This window comes from Cupressus sempervirens, chromosome 3 (assembly GCF_028749045.1).
Source record: "Cupressus sempervirens isolate cs-2001-9-10 chromosome 3, ASM2874904v1, whole genome shotgun sequence".
Classification (NCBI taxonomy): Eukaryota; Viridiplantae; Streptophyta; class Pinopsida; order Cupressales; family Cupressaceae; genus Cupressus; species Cupressus sempervirens.
Window position 1 is genome coordinate 574067949 of NC_143120.1, and position 22777 is coordinate 574090725.

The 22777-nt window shown below is 36.3% G+C and overlaps 1 protein-coding gene across 1 annotated transcript; it reads left to right on the plus strand.

Moving 5' to 3' along the window:
- Window positions 1–1239: 1239 nt before the first annotated feature.
- LOC149567725 (glutamate receptor 3.2-like) lies at window positions 1240–21585 on the plus strand. Its single transcript, XM_089820989.1, has 6 exons — window positions 1240–1618; window positions 1709–2976; window positions 4476–4753; window positions 20340–20371; window positions 20529–20926; window positions 21010–21585. Exons 1-6 carry the CDS (start codon window positions 1381–1383, stop codon window positions 21478–21480), a joined length of 2685 nt encoding a protein of 894 aa, XP_089677115.1. The 5' UTR covers window positions 1240–1380; the 3' UTR covers window positions 21481–21585.
- Window positions 21586–22777: the final 1192 nt, after the last annotated feature.

Genomic DNA, 22777 nt, shown 5'->3' on the forward strand with positions numbered 1-22777 from the left:
TTTTTGTCAATCAATATTGAAACTTAGCTTTAAAATATTAAAACCAATACATCACAATTGGTGGAAACAATTTACCTTTTATATATATATATGAAAAATTAAATAATAATAAAATTAATTAACATTTTCATAAATAATATATATAATAATGTGAATGGCGGTCTCGACCTCATTCCTTATGGTGTCAAAGTCATGCATTTAGTAGAACTTGATCTCTAACTCATTCAAAACTATTCACCCTCATGAGCAGACCAATGACGCATGTAATGTATTATTTATATGCTATGATACTTATTAGAATAAATAAATCCAAATTGTTATATATAATTAATTATAATAATTACAAACAATATATTAATTTAAAACTATTTAATTAAAAATTATTTAACACCAACACAACACAGTACAAGTATTAACATGAACTTGTTAGTAATGGATATAATGTAGATCTAATTTCATGATTAGTTATTTAAATTCTTTATTGCCAAGGTCATGTTATGCTTGAAATATGGAGAGGGGAGATTTACATAGCAATACAATTATGCAAATTTAGAAGGGGAAAGAGTGAGAGAGAAAGAGGTAAGGAGGTATTGAGATAGAGGGAGATAGAGGTGGACATGGATATTGAGAAGGATATATATAGAGAATAGATAAAGAGATAAAAAATGAGTAAATAGACATGGTAGTGATAAATATATGTAGAGGAGAAATGAGAGAGAGAGCGGGAGAGAGAGGGCTAGAGAGAGGGAAGTGAGATAAATATTGAAAGAAGAGAGAATAAGAAATAGAGATATATAAAGATCAAGATGGAGGTAGAAAATGATATATGGAGAAAGAGAGGGGGGATGGGAGATATAATATAGAAATAAGAGAAAATAAGAAAGGGAGATAGAGAGATGGAGGAAGGAGGGGAAAATAGATTAAGAAGATATGAAGATAGAAAGCAATATAAGAAAATACAAAATAATACATGTGAAAAGAAAGAAATGGAAAGAGATATATAGATGATGAGATAGATTGATAGAGAAATATAAAGATTTAGAAAGATGATCAAAAGAAAGGAAAGACGGAGACAAAAAATAATTGCATCTTCCATCCCATTGCACATATACACATTATTATTTTCGTGATACAAAATTTAAACATCCCCACCAATGCGGGGAAGAAGCACGAATTTAATAAACAAATATCTGAACTGAGGAATCTTGTAGGGGCAAGGCAAAGATTCGATCTTTGACCTTGTGCCACCCTCACCAGGCAGGAAAGTGCAGAGAAGATGATGGGAGTGGAGTTGTATGGAAATAATATAATGTGTGATAAATAACTGGCGACCATCCTCACTAACGTAGTGTCTAGAGCAGGCATGTTAGCACCCGTAAAATGGAACTCATCATATTCTTCCTGCTGTTTTCCACTGTGAAATTTAGTGATGCAGTGCCACAGGAAGTGAGAATCGGAGGTTTCCTCGATTTGGAAAGCTATCAAGGCAAGCAATGTAACGTGGCCATCCAATTAGCCATTCAAGACGTGAATGATTACCACACGCTTCTCAATGCTACTCGTCTCGAGTTTCTGAATGGTCAGCTAGGAAGCAGCGCTCTTACAAATGCATGGAATGGTAAAAATTCTATTCCTTCCCCAGTTTCTTTTAGGTTCTCTTTTTAATCAGTCACAATTGGATTTATACTAATTGCAATTGCTTGTCCAGTGATGGAATTGTTGAATGCAAATGTGGTGTCCGTAGTGGCACCCATGACAGCATATGTTTCCAATTTTATATCCTTGGTGACTGATTCTTCCCAAGTGCCCCTCCTTACATTTGCTGGGAATGATGCATCCATGCCAATGAAACATTCCGCATATTCCATTCAGATGTTTGGCAGTGATGCAGTACAAATGAAGGCAATAGCTTCTTTGCTTCACAAGTTTTACTGGAGAGAAATAGTGGTTATCTTTCAGGATGATGAAGAGGGTGTGGGGGGGATTTTGGCCTTGAACAATGCACTCCGAACCTTTCCTGCCGGTTCCAGGATAGTTCAAAAGTTTCCAGTGTCCGATGAGTATTTCAATGGCTCTTCTTGGAAAGCAATTCTGAAGAGTCTAGAAAAGGAAAAGACTAGGAGCCGCGTGTTTCTTGTTCATACTAGCTACCGCTTGGCCAAGAAAATCTTTATAGAGGCAAAACATTCAGGCATCATGCAGCAGCAGGGCTGTGTATGGATTGTAACAGAGTGGGTTGCGAATTATTTGGATGTTGTACATGACAAGGGTATGGATTCAATGCAAGGAGTCATTGGGGTTCGTAGACACATTTCAAGCTCTTCACGCCTCCAGAACATCAACACCAGATGGAATGAGAGCTTCACGAGGGCGTATCCAGAAGTAATTCACTCGGAAAATATTGGCATGGTTGGAGCCTACGCCTATGATTCTATCTGGGTAATTGCCAGAGCTATTGATGCTCTCTTCAGAATCAGAAACCGTACTGAATTGGAATTTGGGTCTTCAACGGATGCCCATTTTTTTCAGGAAGGGAGCGCCATGTTTAAGATGGTAGCAGATACCAGTTTCGAGGGAATTAGTGGTCAAATAGCATTCAGCAAAAATGGGCTTCTTGAGGTTGATTCATATGACATCATAAATGTAGTCAACAGGGAAAACAGAGTTGTAGGATCATGGAGTAAGGAAGGCTTGAATTTGATAAGGGAAGAAGGATTAGAGATCACATGGCCAAATGGATCTTCAATACCACCCTCTGGTTACAGAAAGTTTCTAGTGGGAGTCCCTCCACATGTTGTGTTCGCCGAATTTGTGAACATAACTAACAATAACAGTAACTTTTCAGGGTTCTGCATAGATGTATTTCTGCATGCTTTGGAAAAGCTTCCTTATCATTTAGATTATGAATTTCAGGTTTCCGAAGAGAGCGACGAAAATCCAGACTATAATGACCTGGTTGACCAGGTTGCAAATAAGGTACCCTAACATTTCTGACTTGGTTTGGTTTCATCTTTCTGTTTCTTTGAAAATTGTGGGTAAATACACCTCATATTGAATCCAAGTAAAGGAAACATCAATAGTGAATGGAGCCCCAGCTCATGGCAGCTTAGTCAAATGACGAGTTATGATTTAGATGTATGCTCCCTTGATATGTACTGTATAAAAACAGAGATCCCGATATATATATATACACACGACCCAGTTGTTTCCATAAAAATTAAATAACTTTTTGGGAGATATCATCATAGAAAAGATTGCTAATAGTAACATACTTGGCTCTGAGCCAAGGGGCATTGACTCAAGATCTTTGTTGATACTCCAGGATTTACCCAGCATGGGTAGTATTGATAGCTCTGATTTTTTAGGTCCAGTATACATTCCTTGTTATGGATATTTAATATTAACAACTTCAATTAAAATTAGGGTTATGAATTTACATTGACCTGTAAATAGTAGGCTCAAAACATTTGCAGAATCATTTCGTTGCAGACATTTTTAATAGAGCCTTTCTAATTATCAACAATTTATGTAATGAAAGTTGAATAGCTTATTGCAGTTAAGAAAAAACTGTGTTGTATTTTTTTTCATGTTTTTTGAACGTTAATTCACTTCTATTTAATTTGTTTCTATTGTTACATTTTCTTCAGCAGAGATGGAGAACTTTCAAGTATTGTACTATTGTTTGTCCAGTATTGTAGAATAAGTTGTCCCGTTTTTCTTGCATTATTAAAGATCTGTGATAGGTTGTTTAAAATATCATTCTGATTTTAGCAATGATCAAAACTTTCTTTGAGTATTTCTCTTCGAGCACCAAATCTGTTGAATAAGGCTTATTTAGGCTGATTTGCAATCCAATTAAGGGGCACTATTGAGTACTTGTTTTAGCCTTGGGCCCTATTTCCAACAAGATTACCTTTGCCACAATTTCCGTTTGTCTGTGGTTTTCTGTGTTTGAATCCTGTGATTGAAATTAAGAGTACTTGTTTGGAGTAGTTTTATGCTTAAGATTTGTGTATATTTTGATCTAGATAGTCCTGCTTAGATGTTAACTGTATAGAGGCTATAAATGTTTGGTTCCACTGTCTACTATGTTGAAAGCATTAGGCCTAGCATTTGTATACATCTACTTCAACTTTGACATTGGTAAATCCGAAAATAACTTCAATTTCTTTGTGAACATTATTTACTTTAATGCTAATAGATTTCCACAATCTATGAAATTCTAGATGTTATTGGTTCTGGATACGATTGTGTGTAAGTTTTTGCATCAATGTTTTGGATCACACCCCTCGATCCATTATTTATTTCAGAGATTTTGTGTTTTGATTTGTAGTATTAATTTCTGCATGGAGGCCAAGATGTTATGTTTACTAATCCATATTAGAAGAAGATGCTCACAACATTAGGACTTCAGTAAGAATGTAGGAACCTTGTACGCATAATGAATACTTATCAATATGCATGTTGATGGCCAGACATTTGATGTGGTTGTAGCTGATATAACAATACTCACAAACCGTACTGCAAAGGTAGATTTTACACAGCCATACACTGATACGGGGCTGGTCATTATGGTGCCTATGAAGAAGACAAGATCTTCTGGGTGGCCCTTTCTACAACCTTTCACGAGATCCATGTGGTTGACTGCAGCAGCTTTTATTGTGCTTACTGCTATTCTTCTTTGGCTATTGGAAAGGAGTGAGAACCATGCTTTCACAGGAAAGCCTGCCAAGCAAATGGAAGTGTCCCTCTGGTAAAGGCTTCTCTTATATTTGAAATCTCTTAATTATATTATTCCAATTTTAAGCATTATATGTCGTAGAAAGACATATTATGAATACTCATTAAGTGCAAAGAAATCAAGAAAGAATATATACCTGGAGAAGACAAATAATCTTTGTCTACATTAATGAAAGAACACTTGTTTCTTTATTGGAGCAATAATATAAACTCTAATACCAGACCTTAAAGTGAAAATTAAGTTTAACTCATGTTTATATTATTTGGTGAAGTGAAATAAAGTGATTAACTTGCTGTTATTACTAAGCCCATCGCTGAAGACTAATATGACCAATATCACTTTCTATTACATGAATCAAGAATGAGATGTAATGCTCTCATCTTTAAACATCAACTTGACCTTGGTGAGTGATTTTGTTGCAATGAGCTGCTACCCACACAGACTTGCCACAACCAGCACTCCAAACACACACAAATCTGAAATATATAACAGCAGAATAGATGAAAATGGACAGCAAGCTGATGCAATGAACTTCATAAATTCTTATCGAAACTCAAAACAAATATGCATTACAAAATGGTGAGCCCATTGGCTTCACTTTACAACATTTCCACTTGATTTGATCTCTCACAGACCTGAACAACAGTATTTTTATCAGCAATCAATATCCTTTCAAAACTTTCTGTCAAACTCTAATCCTAAAGCTACACCTGTAGCCAACAGGTTAAATTCTCTACGAAGAAAAAAAATCTCAACTCTCTAGCATTCTTCTAATTTAGAGCTTTTCTTCCTTCAGGAAAACCTGCCCACAATAACCCAAAACGAAATTTCACCCCCAAAAACTTAATACTGCTCCAGACCCTTTATGCATCCTCCAATTTCTTTTATTTTCTGTGCCGTTTCCCCTACCTTGACTGGAACTGCCACTCCTTTCACCTCCTCCTATTACACATTCTTCTTTGGGACCATTCTTAATTTTACTGAGATTATTAATGGATTATCCTCCCAAATTTCTGTCTGATCAGCTTGGCAGGAATAGCTTAAGGCATCACAACTCCTCCATCGATATGCATTTGCCCATACTAATATTACCATCAAAATGGCATTTCTATTTAATCTTCTTACTCTGTCAGTCCATAACATATGTCTACACACGATGCTCCTGCATCAGTTTTCTGAGACATGTTGTCTGCTAGAATACTTCACCTCCATTGTACCTCCATTGTAGCTTTCATATTCTGACAACGACTCCTTGTGAAGAATAATATGAAATGAATCTCTTGAGCTGGCCAACATTGAATCATTACATGCATGCATAATGTCAAAAACAATTCTTTAGCCATTGGAGGAATTTGTGTTTGATGGAGAAGGATCATCAGATTCATCATTAGTCTTCTGAAGTCTGTAGCACTTCTTGAAATGGACTAGTTTTTCCATAGCTCTAGCAACTAGCCTTTCTTTCAAGGAAACTTACATTTTCCTTTGGACTTAGATCTTGTCTCCATTCTTTTCTTGCTGTTGACTTTGGAATGCCCTCTGACAATTAAAGCACCCTATCTTGATTTCATGGGTTTTTGCCTCATCTCTCTGACAACGAAGCTCTAACAACCTCCTTGAACTTCAAAATTGTACAGGTACTACTAATTGGTATCACAAGGTGCCTCTGTGGGCTAGAAAGCAAATGTAATGATGTAATACATTGGCCGTCTTCGTTCATTTTCACATTCACTAAAGATAATTAAGGCCTATGACTATATTCAATTCATTCAAGTTCTCTATCATGGAATCACCATCATTCATTCTTAGAGAATACAACTTCCAGAGAAAAAAATGTTTACAGGTGATTTTGTTTGATAGAAAATTCTCAGTTTCTCCTAAATTTTCTTTGTAGGGTCTTCACCCAAGACATTCAAAAGTGCCAAATCAAAGCAAAGTTGAAATGACACTTCTTTCCTTTCAATCAAGTTTTCCATAGTCATCTAGATCCATTCCCTGGGGAATAAATCTGGTTGCCGAAATTCATTAATCACCATCCACAATGTCCTCCATTTTAATCTTCTAAAGCTCAATTTTCTGACCTTTAAATTCCTCAGCTCCATCATAGAAGTTATTTTCATCTCTTGTGCTTGAAATCTAAATTCCCCACTAGAATTACCCCTGTACTTGATTATTAGAAATATCACAAATCACCCCTAGACTCTAGTACATGCTTTTTTGTTTGAAAGTAATAGATGGAAACTAGCATTTCAATTGAAAATGTACAGTAAGTGCATCGTCAAAAATAATAGTTCATTTTATGAATAAAGTTTTAACATCAGAAAAATGAAACATTCCCGCTAAATCTGCAGACAGTTACAATAATGAATTTCCAAACCTTTGTTAAGTAGCCATTTTGAGTCCTGATGCAAGCGATCAGTTTTATATGCTGTAATAAAATTTGATATCAGTCGCTGCTGCATGGTATGAGGATGTTTGAACTTTGAATACATGGATAACCTTTACTGAATGAGCTTGAATCAATGCACAGCCTTCTTTCTATTATTTGTTGATAAATGGCATCTCACAAATTGAAGCATTGACACAACAATAAGGCCAATTATAATATGCATATGGGTTCTGTAACAAAATAAAATAGTCTGAGACACAAATGTCACATGTATTATCTTTCTCCTTAATAAGCTTCGCACTAATTAGGTAGCCCCCCAAAGGGCTTAGTGTAACAAATGGTTTTTCATAACAAAATAAAGAAAATCGATAAAGAGTTTTCCCCAACTAAATTCCTTTTCATAGGACATTTACTGCTTTTAATTACCAACGATTAACTGAAATAATTATAAAAATGATTAACTGAAATAACTGGATTAACGATTAACTAAAAATAACTGTAACAATGATCAACTGAAATAACTGCATCAATTATAAACTTAATAACTGGAATAACAATTAACTGAAAATAACTGTAACAATGATCAATTGAGATAACTATATTAACGATTAACTGAAATAACTGTATCATTGATCAATTGTAATAACTTTAATAACGATTAACTGAAAATAACTGTAACTATGATCAACTGAAATAGCTAGAATAACGATTTACTATTTTTCCCTACATACAAGTAAAGTAAATGCATAACATGAAAAGAAGAAGAACATACAAAGAATATCCGGTGAGTCTTTAGTTGGTTGTGCAAGCCTTGACTTTTGGTAAGAGGAGAAGCATTGATTTAGGCTTAACCTCCCAACCTCAGACCATACTTATCCCCACACAATCTATTGAATTAGAAAGGGCCTCCCTACCCCAAGATCAGGCTTGGGATACTTTTAGTCTAGCCACTTGAGTATTCCGGTGTTTATAATGTCCACACAGTTATGGACGAACATGTTTGAATAACTGGCTCCACTAACATCAAGTGATCATAGATGACAAATATGCCTTTAAATGATCGTGGCTAAGGTTTTTTGATAAGTTCAATGACCCGATCACCACCGCTCGACTTGACAACAGGGGAACAACAATATGGACGAGCATGAGTTATTAAATAAAATTATTTAGATTTATTGTATCATATCCGACTTTATTTCCATGTCATTGCAGATTCCATCTCACCTCTTCACCTTTTCCATGGCTATATAGCCAGTGAGTCCTAGGTGCTCAGAATCTCAGAGTAATCGGCTATGTCCGTTGATTCATAAATAATTATATGTTTCTAGATTATCACAGCTTGTGATTTGAAGAATGTGTTCTTTAAGACTTGCAGAAAAAAATATCTTTTGATCCTGATTTCCAGTGGCATAAATAAATCATGATTTCATAACATGGTTACTTGGCTTTTATTTTCCATAAACAACTCTAATTTAAAGAGGGTCTATCCCATTATGTTAAGCAAGTTGATTTGTATCATGATATAAACTGTAGCTTACTGCTGTATAATTAGAATGCAGTAACCACTGATAAAGAAAACATATTGCAACACTTGGGTTTTGGTAACCACATAACCTGATATAATCTAGAAGGAAGATGGAAGTCTTGCTAGATGCTTAATCAATCCATATCACTCTTTATAGGAGAGATCCTGAACGTAGTTCTCAGTATGATTATTACTCACGATATTCAGCAGAACATTTCTATAACAGGAAAATCGTGGAAAGGAATTATTGCAATCATTACTATGTAGTATACTGCAGAGATATCGGTTGCTAGGAAACCGTGGTCGGGTGTATGAAAGAAGTCGGGTATAAACAAGGAAATCGGGTGATAAACAAGGAAGTCGGGTGATGGAAAAATTGTGTCTGCCACCTCTCTTGACTTCATAATTTAAAGAGATTATATGTCTCTTTGGCTTCCAAGAAACTGTAACATAAAAATAAAGACTTGGCTCTTGGATGCCAAATAAATATGCCAAGTGTTCATTAGTTTCAAGCAAGAAAAAGAATAAAAAAATGGAAAAAGATTTGAAGGTTATAAATCGAAAATAATTATAGTTTATATCTATCTATATGCACGTAGATATACTTATGAGGTGGCATCATACTATTATAAAAGAAATAATTATATTATGGTGACACTTTATTCTTTATGTGTATGTACATAGGTATTTATTATAGTTGTGGTGGGAAGATCAATCAAAATCCTTTGAGGTACGTATTATGTTTTAATTAAATTATTTTATGTTTTAAAATGTTTACTTAATAGCTCATGCAAGTCCTTCATTTGTATCCTAAAGTTCAAGTCACTAGATCCTTACAAAGGCAATTTGAGGTCATACCTGTCAACCTGATAATTGGACTAAGCTAGTATTCCATTCTGTTGATCCTGTTTAGCAATGCTTCCCCCCTTCATCTTCTCCTGCAATCACCTGTGCAATATTTCCACAATCATAACAAGTTCCATAATAATTTTCGTATTAACATTTAAAAGAATTTAATTATTAACCATAATTCCAAAATCAAGCAAGTGCTAAACATCACATGACAAATAATGGATAACGACCATCTTCATTAAAGAGTTAATACAACGGATATAAATAACTGCCTACTTCACATGATTATGAAAGAAAAATCTGTTTAGTCTAACAGCTATGAATAAATTTAAAATTAGGACAAAATTTGGGATGTAAAACTTAGTTAATGAAAGGGCACGCTTTACTGGTAGAAGCTAAAGATGTTTTATATTTAAAAGATAATGCCAATCACTAGTTTCATATTTATAGAGGATTTGAACTTACAAAATCTATACTGTTTAAGGTGAACGCCTCAAATATAAATAGCGGATATTTCCTTTCTTTTTAACATAATGATAATATCTATTATTTAAATTGCCAACCTTTCCATCCCCTAAAAAGAGACATCTATCATCCGTTCTTCCAGATATACAAGCCCCCACCCCCTACCAGCCTTAACCTGGAAAATTGCTGTAAAATAGCTATTTATGGATCATGGAAACATTACATTTAAACTTGGATTCAGTAGTTCATGACAACAAACTTTGACTATCAAGTAGTAGGCTAAGCAAGCTATGAGAAATGACCTGGACAAGTAGGGGCACCAAAACTAAATAAATCCAACAGTTAGTTTTGGTATTTACTAAGGTTTCCATACTTGACTCTTCATTTGAACTCCCATGGACATGGGTTGCTAACAGTTGGCTGAGTATTTTGCAACTGACAGTTTTCAACCAATTGCAAAATAATAGTTTCAACCATAGTGTGTGAGACATAGCCTCTCCTATTTGTAAGGGAAGGCTCCCCCTGTTTATTGCTACCAAAATCAAACAACACTTAACTAGGATCTAAGATTATGTACAATAAGCTAATCAATAGGGTGTTATGTTCACCATATTCTCTTCCTCCAAAATAGGTGCTTTTTCTTCATCTATTCTCTTTTCTCAGAATAGCTGATCCTTACAAATCTTTCAAATACAATCTAGAAGAGTTAGTAACCACGGAGCTCATGAAAGCTCGAAGACTTTCCATGACTTCCTATGTGAATTCAGGAACAAAGATGGAATATGTGTAGCTCAAATACTCCAACATACACTACACCTTAAAACACACAAATGTAGTAGATAAAAGCAACTCAAAAACTACAAGTTATCTCTTAGTTTGAACATATATCAGCAGCTTCGTACATAGTAAACAGCTCAAAGACTACAAGATCAACTTTGAAAACATAACACTATCTCTAAACTCATAAGTAGCTGTACAACTACAAGATTGAGTTTAATCCCTGTAAGATAACAGCACAATACTTACAATCAACTTTGGATACTGTTGTCATACAGGAACTTGTCTCAACACAAAGATTGGAAACAACTTGCCTCTGTTACTGATTGCAATTTGGTTTACATCTAATATCAAAGTTTGAGTGTTTCTCAAACTGGCAGAGTTTAATTGCATTGCAAAAAAGATACCCATTTACAACGAGATCTCTCTCATTTATAGAGGAGAGGCTATGAAAAAAGATGGGAGAGTTCTAACTAACTTTTGACTTATTCAACATTACAGTCCTAAATTATCTTGACTTGTAATGTGATTACATGTCATCACATATTCCCATTTTACATGCAATGTGTCAAAACTGAATTTCATAATGCATGACAAAAGACAAAGCAAGTGTTTGGAGACATGACTTCATTAACATCATCCCCTGTCAAGGAGGTCTTCATGTTGCAATGTTTCCAGCGCATGTAGTCTTCAGGTCTCAACATGTGAATGAGATCATGAGATCATTTGAAACGAAGTAGCAACAATGGATTTAAAGAACTTACAAATTTGGATGACAACTTGATCAAAACTACAAGATGTCAGAGAATAACATTGCAAAAGGGTAAAAAATGGACAAAGGGAAAACCAAGTTGCAATTGGGGTCTCAAGACCCGAATTGCATGTGCAAAGATGGTGCAAGAGGATTCCACATGTAATCGGGTCCTTAAGACCCGGACAAGTGTTGGGACCCGGTTACAAGTGTTGATAGTGCAAGTTGATATGCAGTTGGGGCTTACAGACCTGATTGCAAGTGTGTAAAGAGCAGGACATATTGGTGGGGTCTTAAGACCTAACCAACACAGATGCGCATGTAGGACTTCTCATTGAGTCTTAGAGACCTGATCACATATAAGTAGGGCAGAGACACGAAGGTCAGGTCTTAAGACTTGACCATTATCTTATAGTTGCAGAGTTGCAACTTACAATTGAGTCTCAGAGACCCGATTGCATTTGAGATATAGACTTGCCATCGGGTCTTGAAGACCTGATGACATATGAGGATACAAAGAGAACTTGTAATTGGGCCTCCAAGACCTGAATGCACTTTGGAAATGTGAGGAATGACTTGTAATCAGGTCTCAAAGACTCTTTGACACATGCAAGCGTTGAGGAAAATAGCTTCTAAGTCAGGATCTGAAACCTGACTTATAATGCAGACTTGCAAAGACAATGCAAGGGCATCTAAGACCATGAACAAGAAAATCATGTAAAGTTATCCACAATTTCGCTAAGCTCAAATTGGAGATAAGACTACCAAGTGCAGTGACTCTTTGATTCTCTCCAAGAAACCAAGTTTATTTGTTTCTTGCATTGTAAAGCTATATAAAAGATGGACTTAAAGCATGTAGTCCAATTAGAAGGCATACATATTTCCTATAGAGTTTTTCCATTTGACAGTATCTCTTAGTTAAAATTTTGTACATCTAGTGTATCAATTGTTGCTTAAGATACATTTAGTTTCTCAGCTAGTGTATTACCCCCTGAATTACTAGTTTTAATTTAACTGCTCGAAGGGAGATTCATGTAGATCCTTTCATAGTTGAGATTTTCTAGATTTTTGGGCAATGATATATTCCCCTATTCCTGGGTCATTTGTGCAGAGAAATTGTTGTTGTTAGTATTGCCATGGTAGTGGAGGAATGGAAGCCTAAACTGAAATTTTTGTGGGAGCTCTTTTGCAGGGTTTAAGGCTGGAGATAAGTGTTTAAAAAGGAATCCCAATTTTGCTCATAAAATGCAACCCCTCTTTTGAAGGCTTAATATCATTTATGTTGGTAGGTATCTAATAAGTTTCTAGGCATTTTGACCCAAACTTTTTGGGACATGGGAAAGGTCCATTCAATATTGGGTGTATGGATTTTATCTTATAGTAGCCAGAGTATGTTTTTTATTTCACAACTGTGAATGAGACTTTTAGGTAGAAGTTGAAGCGAGAGGAGGGATGGGGAGTATTTCCTCACAAGTATAACAGATATCTTTTCTCTTGGTTGGAAAGTCTGGACTGGTATAGCATTGCGGTTGTGGCAACACAGAATATGGAAAATATTTTCTTTGTTCAGGGAAATAGTGTCACTGGAGACTACTGAAATCAGGGCTACTGAAGAGGTCATTACTCCCTAGGAAGAGACTTGTATGAGCTTGCAGCTGCTCAGGAAAGTAATTTATCTCTGGCAGATTATTACAAGGACATGTCAATAAAGTTTTGGCAAGTGGGGAAGATAAGGGCAGAGCCAAAGCATCAGCTAATTGTTCTTAGCACAAAATACTTGTAACTAGATCAGGGCTAACAAATATATGAATGGTCATAAAGTATATTCAATTTTACACAATGGGAGTCAATTTCAAACAAGCAAAATGTAGAGTAGAGGTGGATCCTGCTTTTGAAATCAGATTCAAAAGCATGCGATAGTAGGTTTCCTTTGAAAATGGATCGATCAATTTCTGTTCCTATTTTGTTTGTTGTTTACCTGAATTTCCCATATTGGTAGCTAAACAGACCTTTTAAGCTGTTCTTTTATTCAATATATTTTGTTAAAGCTTCCAGTTAGGCTTCAGTCCCAGCTGTTTTGTGCTCCATATGTACTTTGGACATGCATCTTAATTGGATTGAAATTGTTTGGTTTGTAATTTGATGCTTTGGATTGGGAATATGTTTATTTGACTTCTATAAACATTTATTTATGTAATGACCCGTACCAATAGGCCACTAAACAAACTCTAGATTTTAACACACTGCTAAAATATATTGCTGAAATTAAAGAAATAGCAGTGCCAATGTATTCATTCAATGAAAATCAAATGTTTTTACAAATGATATGGAAAATTTCAGCACCAAAACATTATGACATAGCACATTACAAAGAAACCCTAACTGGCTGTATACAATTGAGAACTTGTTGCAACTACAGATTGAAATAAAGAACCTAGATTGATCAAATGGTGGAGACTGAATGCTGTAGATGATATGGTGAAAGTGCAACTCCACTGAAAACTCCAAATCAGCAATTAAGCACAAATGAAAGGACTGAAATATCCTTCCCACAGCTGCAATAATTCAGGTGATCTCTCACACCCTCAAAATTGCGTACCAATTGAGAGTTTTCGTTCTCAATGGCCAATTGTGACTATTTGCAGAAACCCTAGGCTCCACAACGCACATAAGCAAAATCAATAATAAATCTCGATGATAGACAATGAGCTCTCAATGCCTATTTATTCTTTTTCCCTTGATAGGTCGGCCTCCCTTTTTAATTTTTCTTTGCTTCTTCCAGCAACCTCTAGAAGCTTTTATTTATTTAATTTATAAAGTTACCTTATAATATATATATTTTTTAATTGATAACTTTATAATTAATTCCTCCCAAAAACAATAAATAAAAAAATGGGACATTACAGGTCTGCCCCTCCTAAAATTGCTTGGCCTCAAGCAATTTTAATGCTAGATGTTGCAAAATCACTTCTCCCTCCCAAGTAGCATCTTCAATAGGCAAATCTTTCCACTTAACTAGATACTCTTTGATTACTCTCCTACGAAGCTGCTTCTCTCTACTATCCATAATGAATTCTGGCACTAAGATCAATTTCCCTTCATCATTCAAGGGAGGTAATACTGTAGAAGGCATCACATTCTGACCCAATGCCTTTTTGAGGCGTGATACATGAAACACATTGTGCACTCGACTATCCGTGGGAAGCTCCAACTCATAAGCCACCTCACCAATTCGTTTGATGATCTTGAATGGTCCATAATAGTGTGGCTTGAGTTTCTCTGTACCACTCTTCTTGAGAGTGGACTGCTTATATGGCTGCAACATGAGGTAAACTATATCATTTACCTCAAAACTACGCTCAGTCCTCTTCTTGTTTGCATACTGTTTTTGTTGGTTCTGAGCTTTAGCAATGTTGTTTTTGAGAGTAGCAACTATATCCTTACTTTCTTGTAATAGTTCACCTGCATGGGGTACTCGACTATCTCCCAACAACAAATCTAAGAAACTAGGTGCCTCATAACCGTAAAGTGTCATGAAGGGTGTCATTTGTATAGTCATATGATATGTAGTATTGTAATAATACTCATAGAGATATATCCATCTGACCCAAGCTCGCTGTTGATCTACCACATAATTCCTCAAATACCCTTCCACCCATTTGTTTACAATCTCTGTTTGACCATCAGTCTGTGGTTGATAACTGGTACTAGGTGTAAGCTCAGTGCCAGACAACCAAAATATCTCCTGCCAAAAGTGACTCATGAAGCGGCTGTCCCTGTCACTCACAATGCTCCGAGGTAACCCATGTAATCTAAAAATCTCCCTGAAGAAGACCTCTGCCACCTGAGTTGCTGAGTATGTAGTAGCGATAGGGAAGAAGTGAGCATATTTTTTCAGCCTATCCACCACCACATAGATACAATCACGCCCCTGGGCCCTAGGCAAGCCCGTAATAAAATCCATAGAGATGCACTCCCACTTCCTGTCAAGAATAGGAAGTAGCTGTAGGAGCCCTGCTGGATAAGTGTGCTCTTGTTTGTTCTGCTGGCAAACATGACACTCACGCACATACTGCAAAACATCAGCCTTAAGTCCCTTCCAAGTGAATCATTCCCGTACTAACCTGTAAGTCTTGAAATACCCAGGATGGCCTGCTGTAGGTGAATTATGGAATGCTCTCAAAATCAACTACTTCACTTTCGATCCTGGGACTAAGTAAATCCTGTTCTTGTAAATGATCAAATCATCTATGAGAGTGTATCTGGTGTCGATTGTTGTCCCCTCCACTATAGAAGAGGCCCACGTGTCTTTGGCATATTCTGCTACAATCAAGTGTCGCCAATCCTCTGATATCTGAATCATAGAAGTGAGGTGTGGCCTACGGGATAAAGCATCTGCTACAATATTCTGTGTCCCCTTAACATATGTGATATCAAAATCATATGCCTGTAACTTACTCACCCACTTCTGCTGACGATCATTCAAGTCCCGCTGTCCCAAAAAGTGCTTCAAACTATTACGATCAGTTTTAATACAAAATTTGCTGCCCACAAGATACCGTTTGAATTTGGCCAAGGCATGCATGATGGCTAGCATCTCCTTATCATATATGCTGAATGATCTCTCGGCCCCTCTGAGTTTCCTACTCTCATAAGCTATAGGATGCTTGTCCTACATGAGTACAGCACCAACTCCCTCTCCAAAAGCATCACATTGAAGCTCAAATGGCTTCGTGAAATCAGGCAATGCTAATACTGGGCATGTAGTCATTATTTCCTTGAACTGCATAAAACACTCCTGTGCCTCCTAAGTCCACACAAATGCCCCTTTCTTCAGCAAATCTGTCATGGGCGCTGCATGTCATGAGTAGCCACTAACAAACCTACGATAGAATCCACATAGACCAAGGAACCCTCTTAACTGTGTAAGGTTCTCTGGTGGTGGCCAATCAACAATAGTACGGATCTTTTCAGGATCCATTCGCACTCCTTCCGCACTAATGATGTGTCCAAAATACAACAATTTTGTCATCCCCAAATCATATTTGGACTCCTTGGCATACAAGGACTCGCTCTGTAAAATGCTTAATACTGTCTTCAAGTGCTCTAAATGTTCCTGCCATGTCCTGCTATAGATCAAAATATCATCAAAGAACACTAGCACAAATTTCCTCAACTGATGGTGGAAGACCTTGTTCATAGTGGACTGAAAAGTGGCAGGTGCATTAGTCAAACCAAAAGGCATGACTACAAACTCAAAATGACCGTAATGACATCTAAAAGCAGTTTTTTCAATATCCTTCTCTCGAACTCTGATCTGGTGATAGCCTGATCTCAAATCAATTTTTGTGAAATAACAAGCCCCATGCAATTCATCTATTAGCTCATCGATGCGTGGGATGGGATACTTGTTCTTTATAGTTTTCTTATTCAACACCCTATAATCAATACACATTCGTAGAGTTCCATCCTTCTTTTTTACCAAAACAACAGAAGATGCAAAAGGTGACTTACTTGGTTTGATGTGTTCCATTGCTAGCAACTTGTTGATGGTCCTCTCGATCTCATCTTTGAGTCGTTTTGGGTGCCGGTATGGTGTGATCATGACAGGCTTAGCACCTTCCTCCAACTTGATAATGTGCTCAATACCTCTATCTGGTGGCTTGCCTGGTGGAATCTCACTAAATACCTTCCCATACTTGATTCTCAATTTTTGAATGTCTGGATGATATTTAGTCTTATGTTGCTCCCCCTGGGTAGGCATCAAGGCACATATTGCTGCCCACTCTATATTATTATGCCTGGCTAATCTCTCCAACTGCCTAAATGAGATAGTCTTAACATCACCATTACGGATAGCCTTCAACACATGAGTCCTGCCATCCACCACGAATCGTATCTCCATATCCTCCAATCTCAGGGTAACCTCCTTCAAAGAATGTAGCCATTGCATCCCAAGTACTATGTCCATGTCACCCATGTTGACCACATGATAGTCTGCCTTAAACTCATAGTTGTTTAGGCGCAAAGGTAGATCTCGCACCATCCTATCACAACGAAGAGTATATCCATCAGCTACCTTAACTCTTAGTCCCTCGAACTCCTCAGTAATGAGTCCACGCCTCTCCACAAATCGTGCATCAATGAAATTATGTGTGGCACTTGTATCCAATAGAGTAATAATCTTTTGTCCTGCCAAGACTCCTCGAAATCTGAAAGATCCCTCTCTTTGAATACTAGACAGATGTGCCTCCTGTAAATGTATCTTTGGAGCCTCTTTTTTCTCAGCACTATCTACCTCTTGTTCACCCTCTACCTCATTAGGGTGCTCTGAGATGTTTGAATCTGAACCTTCATAAGCCCACATCACCCGGTTAGCTTTCCCCTTAGGCTTCATAGGACAATCATGACCAAACTCATAGGGACCTTTGCAAAAGAAGCATAGCTTCTTCCTACGCAGGTCATTAAGTGTTTCCTTATCACAAGGTGCAGCTAGCTTGTCTTTTGAATCACTAACCTTCTCTTTACCCTTGCTGAATTCCCCTTTGTTATCTCTAAATGATGAAGAACTCTTTGAACTAAACCGGTTTGCTGGAGTTGCAAGTTCCATACTACGGGCTTTCTTCATGGCTTCCTGTAATGTAGGAGGATCAAAGGCCTTTACCCACCCCTTGAGTGGTTTAGGTAATCCCTCTGTGAATAAAATGACTAGCCTCCTTTCTGAAATGTCAAGCACCATCACTGCAAGCTTCTGGAAGTCATTGATAAATTGTTCTAAACCTCCTAACTGTCTCAACTGGGCTAACTCCCGGAAATAAACTTCAAGATTTTTTTTTATCAAACCTTTCTATCAATCTATCCACAAACTCTTGATAAGTGGTTACCTGATTGTGTTGCAATGTTATCATGCCATGTGTCCACCAATCATGTGATACCCCATCTAAGTGTAAAGTGGCATACTTGAGTGCTTCAATTTTTGTCATAGTCTTCAGAGATAGGAAAGTATCCACCTTATGTTAGGAAAGTATCCACCTTATGAATCCAAGCACAAGCAGTCATTTTTCCACTGCCATCAAATGTGGGTAATACCAACTTGTTGGTGACCTATTGCAACTCACTATGTTTATCTACTTGCTTCTGCCTGGTAGCTCTATAGTTCAGGTACCTATCAAATGTCCATCCATCCTGTACATATTCTGGTAATGAATCCCACTCATTCCTTGCTTGTCGGAGTTCATCTAAAATATCAGTTACCATAGCATCAGGTGTGCGTGTTGGAGTTTCTTCTCTAAATGTAGGACGTGTGGGTCTATCAGCTGTTACAGACCATGTCCTATGTTGTGATCCTGCCATGCTTCTATCATCTTGATCATGATTATTTCTCCTATTTTCCCCAATCAAATGTTGCATCATAACCATCATTGTCTGTGTACTTGCCTCTATTGACTGTAGAAGCCTCTCCTGTTGCTGTAAAGTCTCATCATCTCGCACACTTCTGGATGGGCTTGGAGAATGTCTCTCAGCCATATTTTTAGTTATGCTGGTTCCTTTGTAAACTAAATTAAATGGTGGTTGGGTAACCCTATCAAGCTGGCAGGAAACCGCTCTGATACCACTGTAATGACCCGTACCAATAGGCCACTAAACAAACTCTAGATTTTAACACACTGCTAAAATATATTGCTGAAATTAAAGAAATAGCAGTGCCAATGTATTCATTCAATGAAAATCAAATGTTTTTACAAATGATATGGAAAATTTCAGCACCAAAACATTATGACATAGCACATTACAAAGAAACACTAACTGGCTATATACAATTGAGAACTTGTTGCAACTATAGATTGAAATAAAGAACCTGGATTGATCAAATGGTGGAGACTGAATGCTGTAGATGATATGGTGAAAGTGCAACTCCACTAGAAACTCCAAATCAGCAATTAAGCACAAATGAAAGGACTGAAATATCCTTCCCACAGCTGCAATAATTCAGGTGATCTCTCACACCCTCAAAATTGCGTACCAATTGAGAGTTTTCGTTCTCAATGGCCAATTGTGACTATTTGCAGAAACCTTAGGCTCCACAACGCACATAAGCAAAATCAATAATAAATTTCGATGATAGACAATGAGCCCTCAATGCCTATTTATTCTTTTTTCCTTGATAGGTCGGCCTCCCTTTTTAATCTTTCTCTGCTTCTTCCAGCAACCTCTAAAAGCTTTTATTTATTTAATTTATAAAGTTACCTTATAATATATATATTTTTGATAACTTTATAATTAATTCCTCCCAAAAACAATAAATAAAAAAATGGGACATTACAATTTACTTTGTTAGTGTGGGCAGGTCTCCATTCGGAACTGGGAATGTTCTTGCAGGTGATTGTGAAGCTTTTTATTTTCATATTGCAGATTTTAAATAACTCAAACGATATAAACATGCAACTGTCCAACAATCTCTTATAAGGTGCATTTTATCACAAAAAAGGAAAAGAAAATTTCCTTAAAGTTCAGATTAACAGACCAGGTTTTCCAAAATGTATATGTTCCTTTAATCAGAGAGAGAATTTGATTTTGAACAATTAGAATGAACAATATACCTTCCTAGGAAGAAATTGATATTGGCTTGTACAAACGAAGATGATAATGGTTCATAGCCCTTGTTTTCTCTTTGCCAAAATAGTGGAGGTACTGATCACGGTTTACTAAGTATGTCAAAATAAGCCCATCGATTGGAAGAAGTTTTGTTCTGGGTTAGATGGCTGTGTTAAATAAGAAATTAGAAGGATATAGTTGGCATTTACTTTATGGTATGTAACAATATTGTGTGTCTGGTTTGCAGGTTTTCATTTTCAACAATTGTATTTGCTCACAGTAAGTGAAGTCATTGGATTTCTATTCTTATTTAATACATATATGCTTTCAGTCGGGATTGAACCATGAATAATTTAAGAGAACAAATAATTTTTTCTAACTGGCAATGGTTTTGTTTATCATAATCTAATGCTCCCTTGTTTTCAATTGTGGGCAGGAGAGAAGGTTATGACATGTCTTGGGAAATTAATTTTGATGATCTGGCTGTTTGTGGTATTGATCTTAAATTCAAGTTATACAGCTAGCCTTGCTTCTATTCTCACTGCCCAGCAACTGTCCCCAATAATACAAGATATGGAAACACTTAGAGCCAGCAACGTGCCTATAGGACATTTATTTGGCTCGTTTGTTGAAACTTATCTGACTAATGAGCTCAAAATTGACCAGACAAGACTAAGATCTCTTGTCAAGCCAGAGGATTATGTTGAACTACTTAGAAATGGGAGCATTGGAGCCATAGTCGATGAGATTCCATATATCAACATGGTCATGTCAAAACACTGTGGAGAATTCACTATTGTGGGTCAGCCTTTCTACAGGGGAGGATTTGGAATCGTAAGTATCCAATAAAAGAGAAACTACATTTTTATTTGTCTAAAGTTCAGAGATGATCTAAATCTCTGTATGATATGATGCAGTTATTTGCCAAAGGGTCTCCAGTGGTTCCAGAAATGACATCTGCAGTGCTTAACTTAACTCAGAACAAAACAGAATTAGAGGAGATTCGCAGAAAGTGGTTTGCTTCCCATTTTCCTTCATCGTCATCATCTCCATGTGTTGATAAAGAGGAAAATAATGGAAGTGGGCAGCTGAGTTTAGGGACCTTGTGGGGTTTGTTTGTCATTGCAACAGCAGCCTATTGCTCATTGGTTTTGGCTTACTTTGGACTTAAGTTTCATAGATTCAGACAAAGTAGTACAAGGGTCCAAGATGTTCAGCCCATTCCTCCAGAGATTCCATTGGTTCCCGTTGATCCAGGACCTTTAAATCCCAATATATACACTTTATCTCCTCCATTCCCACAGATTTTCACTTCTCAACTAATTCCCACTTCCCAAAGTGGTGTATATATAGTCAATCCACGACGGAGAAGAGCATTGTCAGCTTAAGTTTTATTGCTTATTTGAGCTCTGAATATGTATAATGTGATAATAATCATATATGCTTCATAATTCCACAAGTAAACTAAAAATATAGTTCATCTCTTTCGTCTATATCTTGGGTAAATGCAAGACTGTAATGTTTTTGACCTTGTTCTGCATGGGTACAGGTCGCAAATTGTATCCCTCGCCTATTCCAACGCCATTTCACCTAAATTTTATTACATGCATACAGTTTGTGTTCCACTGGTTTAAGTGCTTGAGAATCTTTTGCAATAATAATCTCCATTCCAAATTTCTCTAGTTTAGAGCTCCTCCGTTCCACCACCTCGTAATGAAGATATACCCAAACTGAGAAAACAAAATAAATGGCTGTAGAGGAAACGAGCGAGAGTCCTCAAATCTTGCAATTCAGAATTGAGATCGTATCCAAAATTTCTCTTTAAGACTTTTTATTTTTTCAAACTTCCATGTTTTTTAATATTTCAGCTAAATTTCAAAAACATTATAAAGTTTAGCTTCATATTTTTATTTTTGCAGATCCGAAATTTTATGCGTAGTATTCAGATGTACCTATGACATCTCACAATTATTTCCGCTCTTTTTAAACCATATTTAAAATTAGCGTACTGATATTTCAAATGGTTGATAATTTTTATTTTATTTTTCTATTTATCTACTTAAAAAGATAATTATACTATGATATTGTAAATAATATTTTTGTTAATTATTTACAAAAGTAAAAAAATTTACATCATATTTTATATTTTTGAAGATTCTCTTCACATCTATTGTCATACTGCTATTAGTTTTGACATAATAATGAGATATGGTTCAATTATATTGGTTCTAGTAATTGCTTTTTAACTACATGTTTATTTAAAATTTCAATCAACTTTATACACTTATTATGCATAAATTAACTCAACTACGACCCCTTAAGATTTAAAGGAGTTTATTGTTTGTATTATATAGTAAAAGATGAGGTACACAATATTCCACCAAACAAAAGAGAAGGCTCAAACCATCTTAACACAAGATTAATTTGAGTAGGTTTTATTAAGAGAATGAAGGGGCCAACTAATTCTAATAAATGCTTCATAGAATTAGTGTCAATGTCATCTTGGACACAAGAAGGCGACCCAAAAAGCCTACCAATTGTCTTAGAAGGTAGTGACAATAATGACTTAAATAAATCTATAATGACAAAAGACAATGAGCTTTTGTCAAGTTTTTTAAGGGATTTGATTCATGGTGCATGATTTCCTCCTCCATTGAATGAGGTCTTGGAGATGAAATTTCAAAG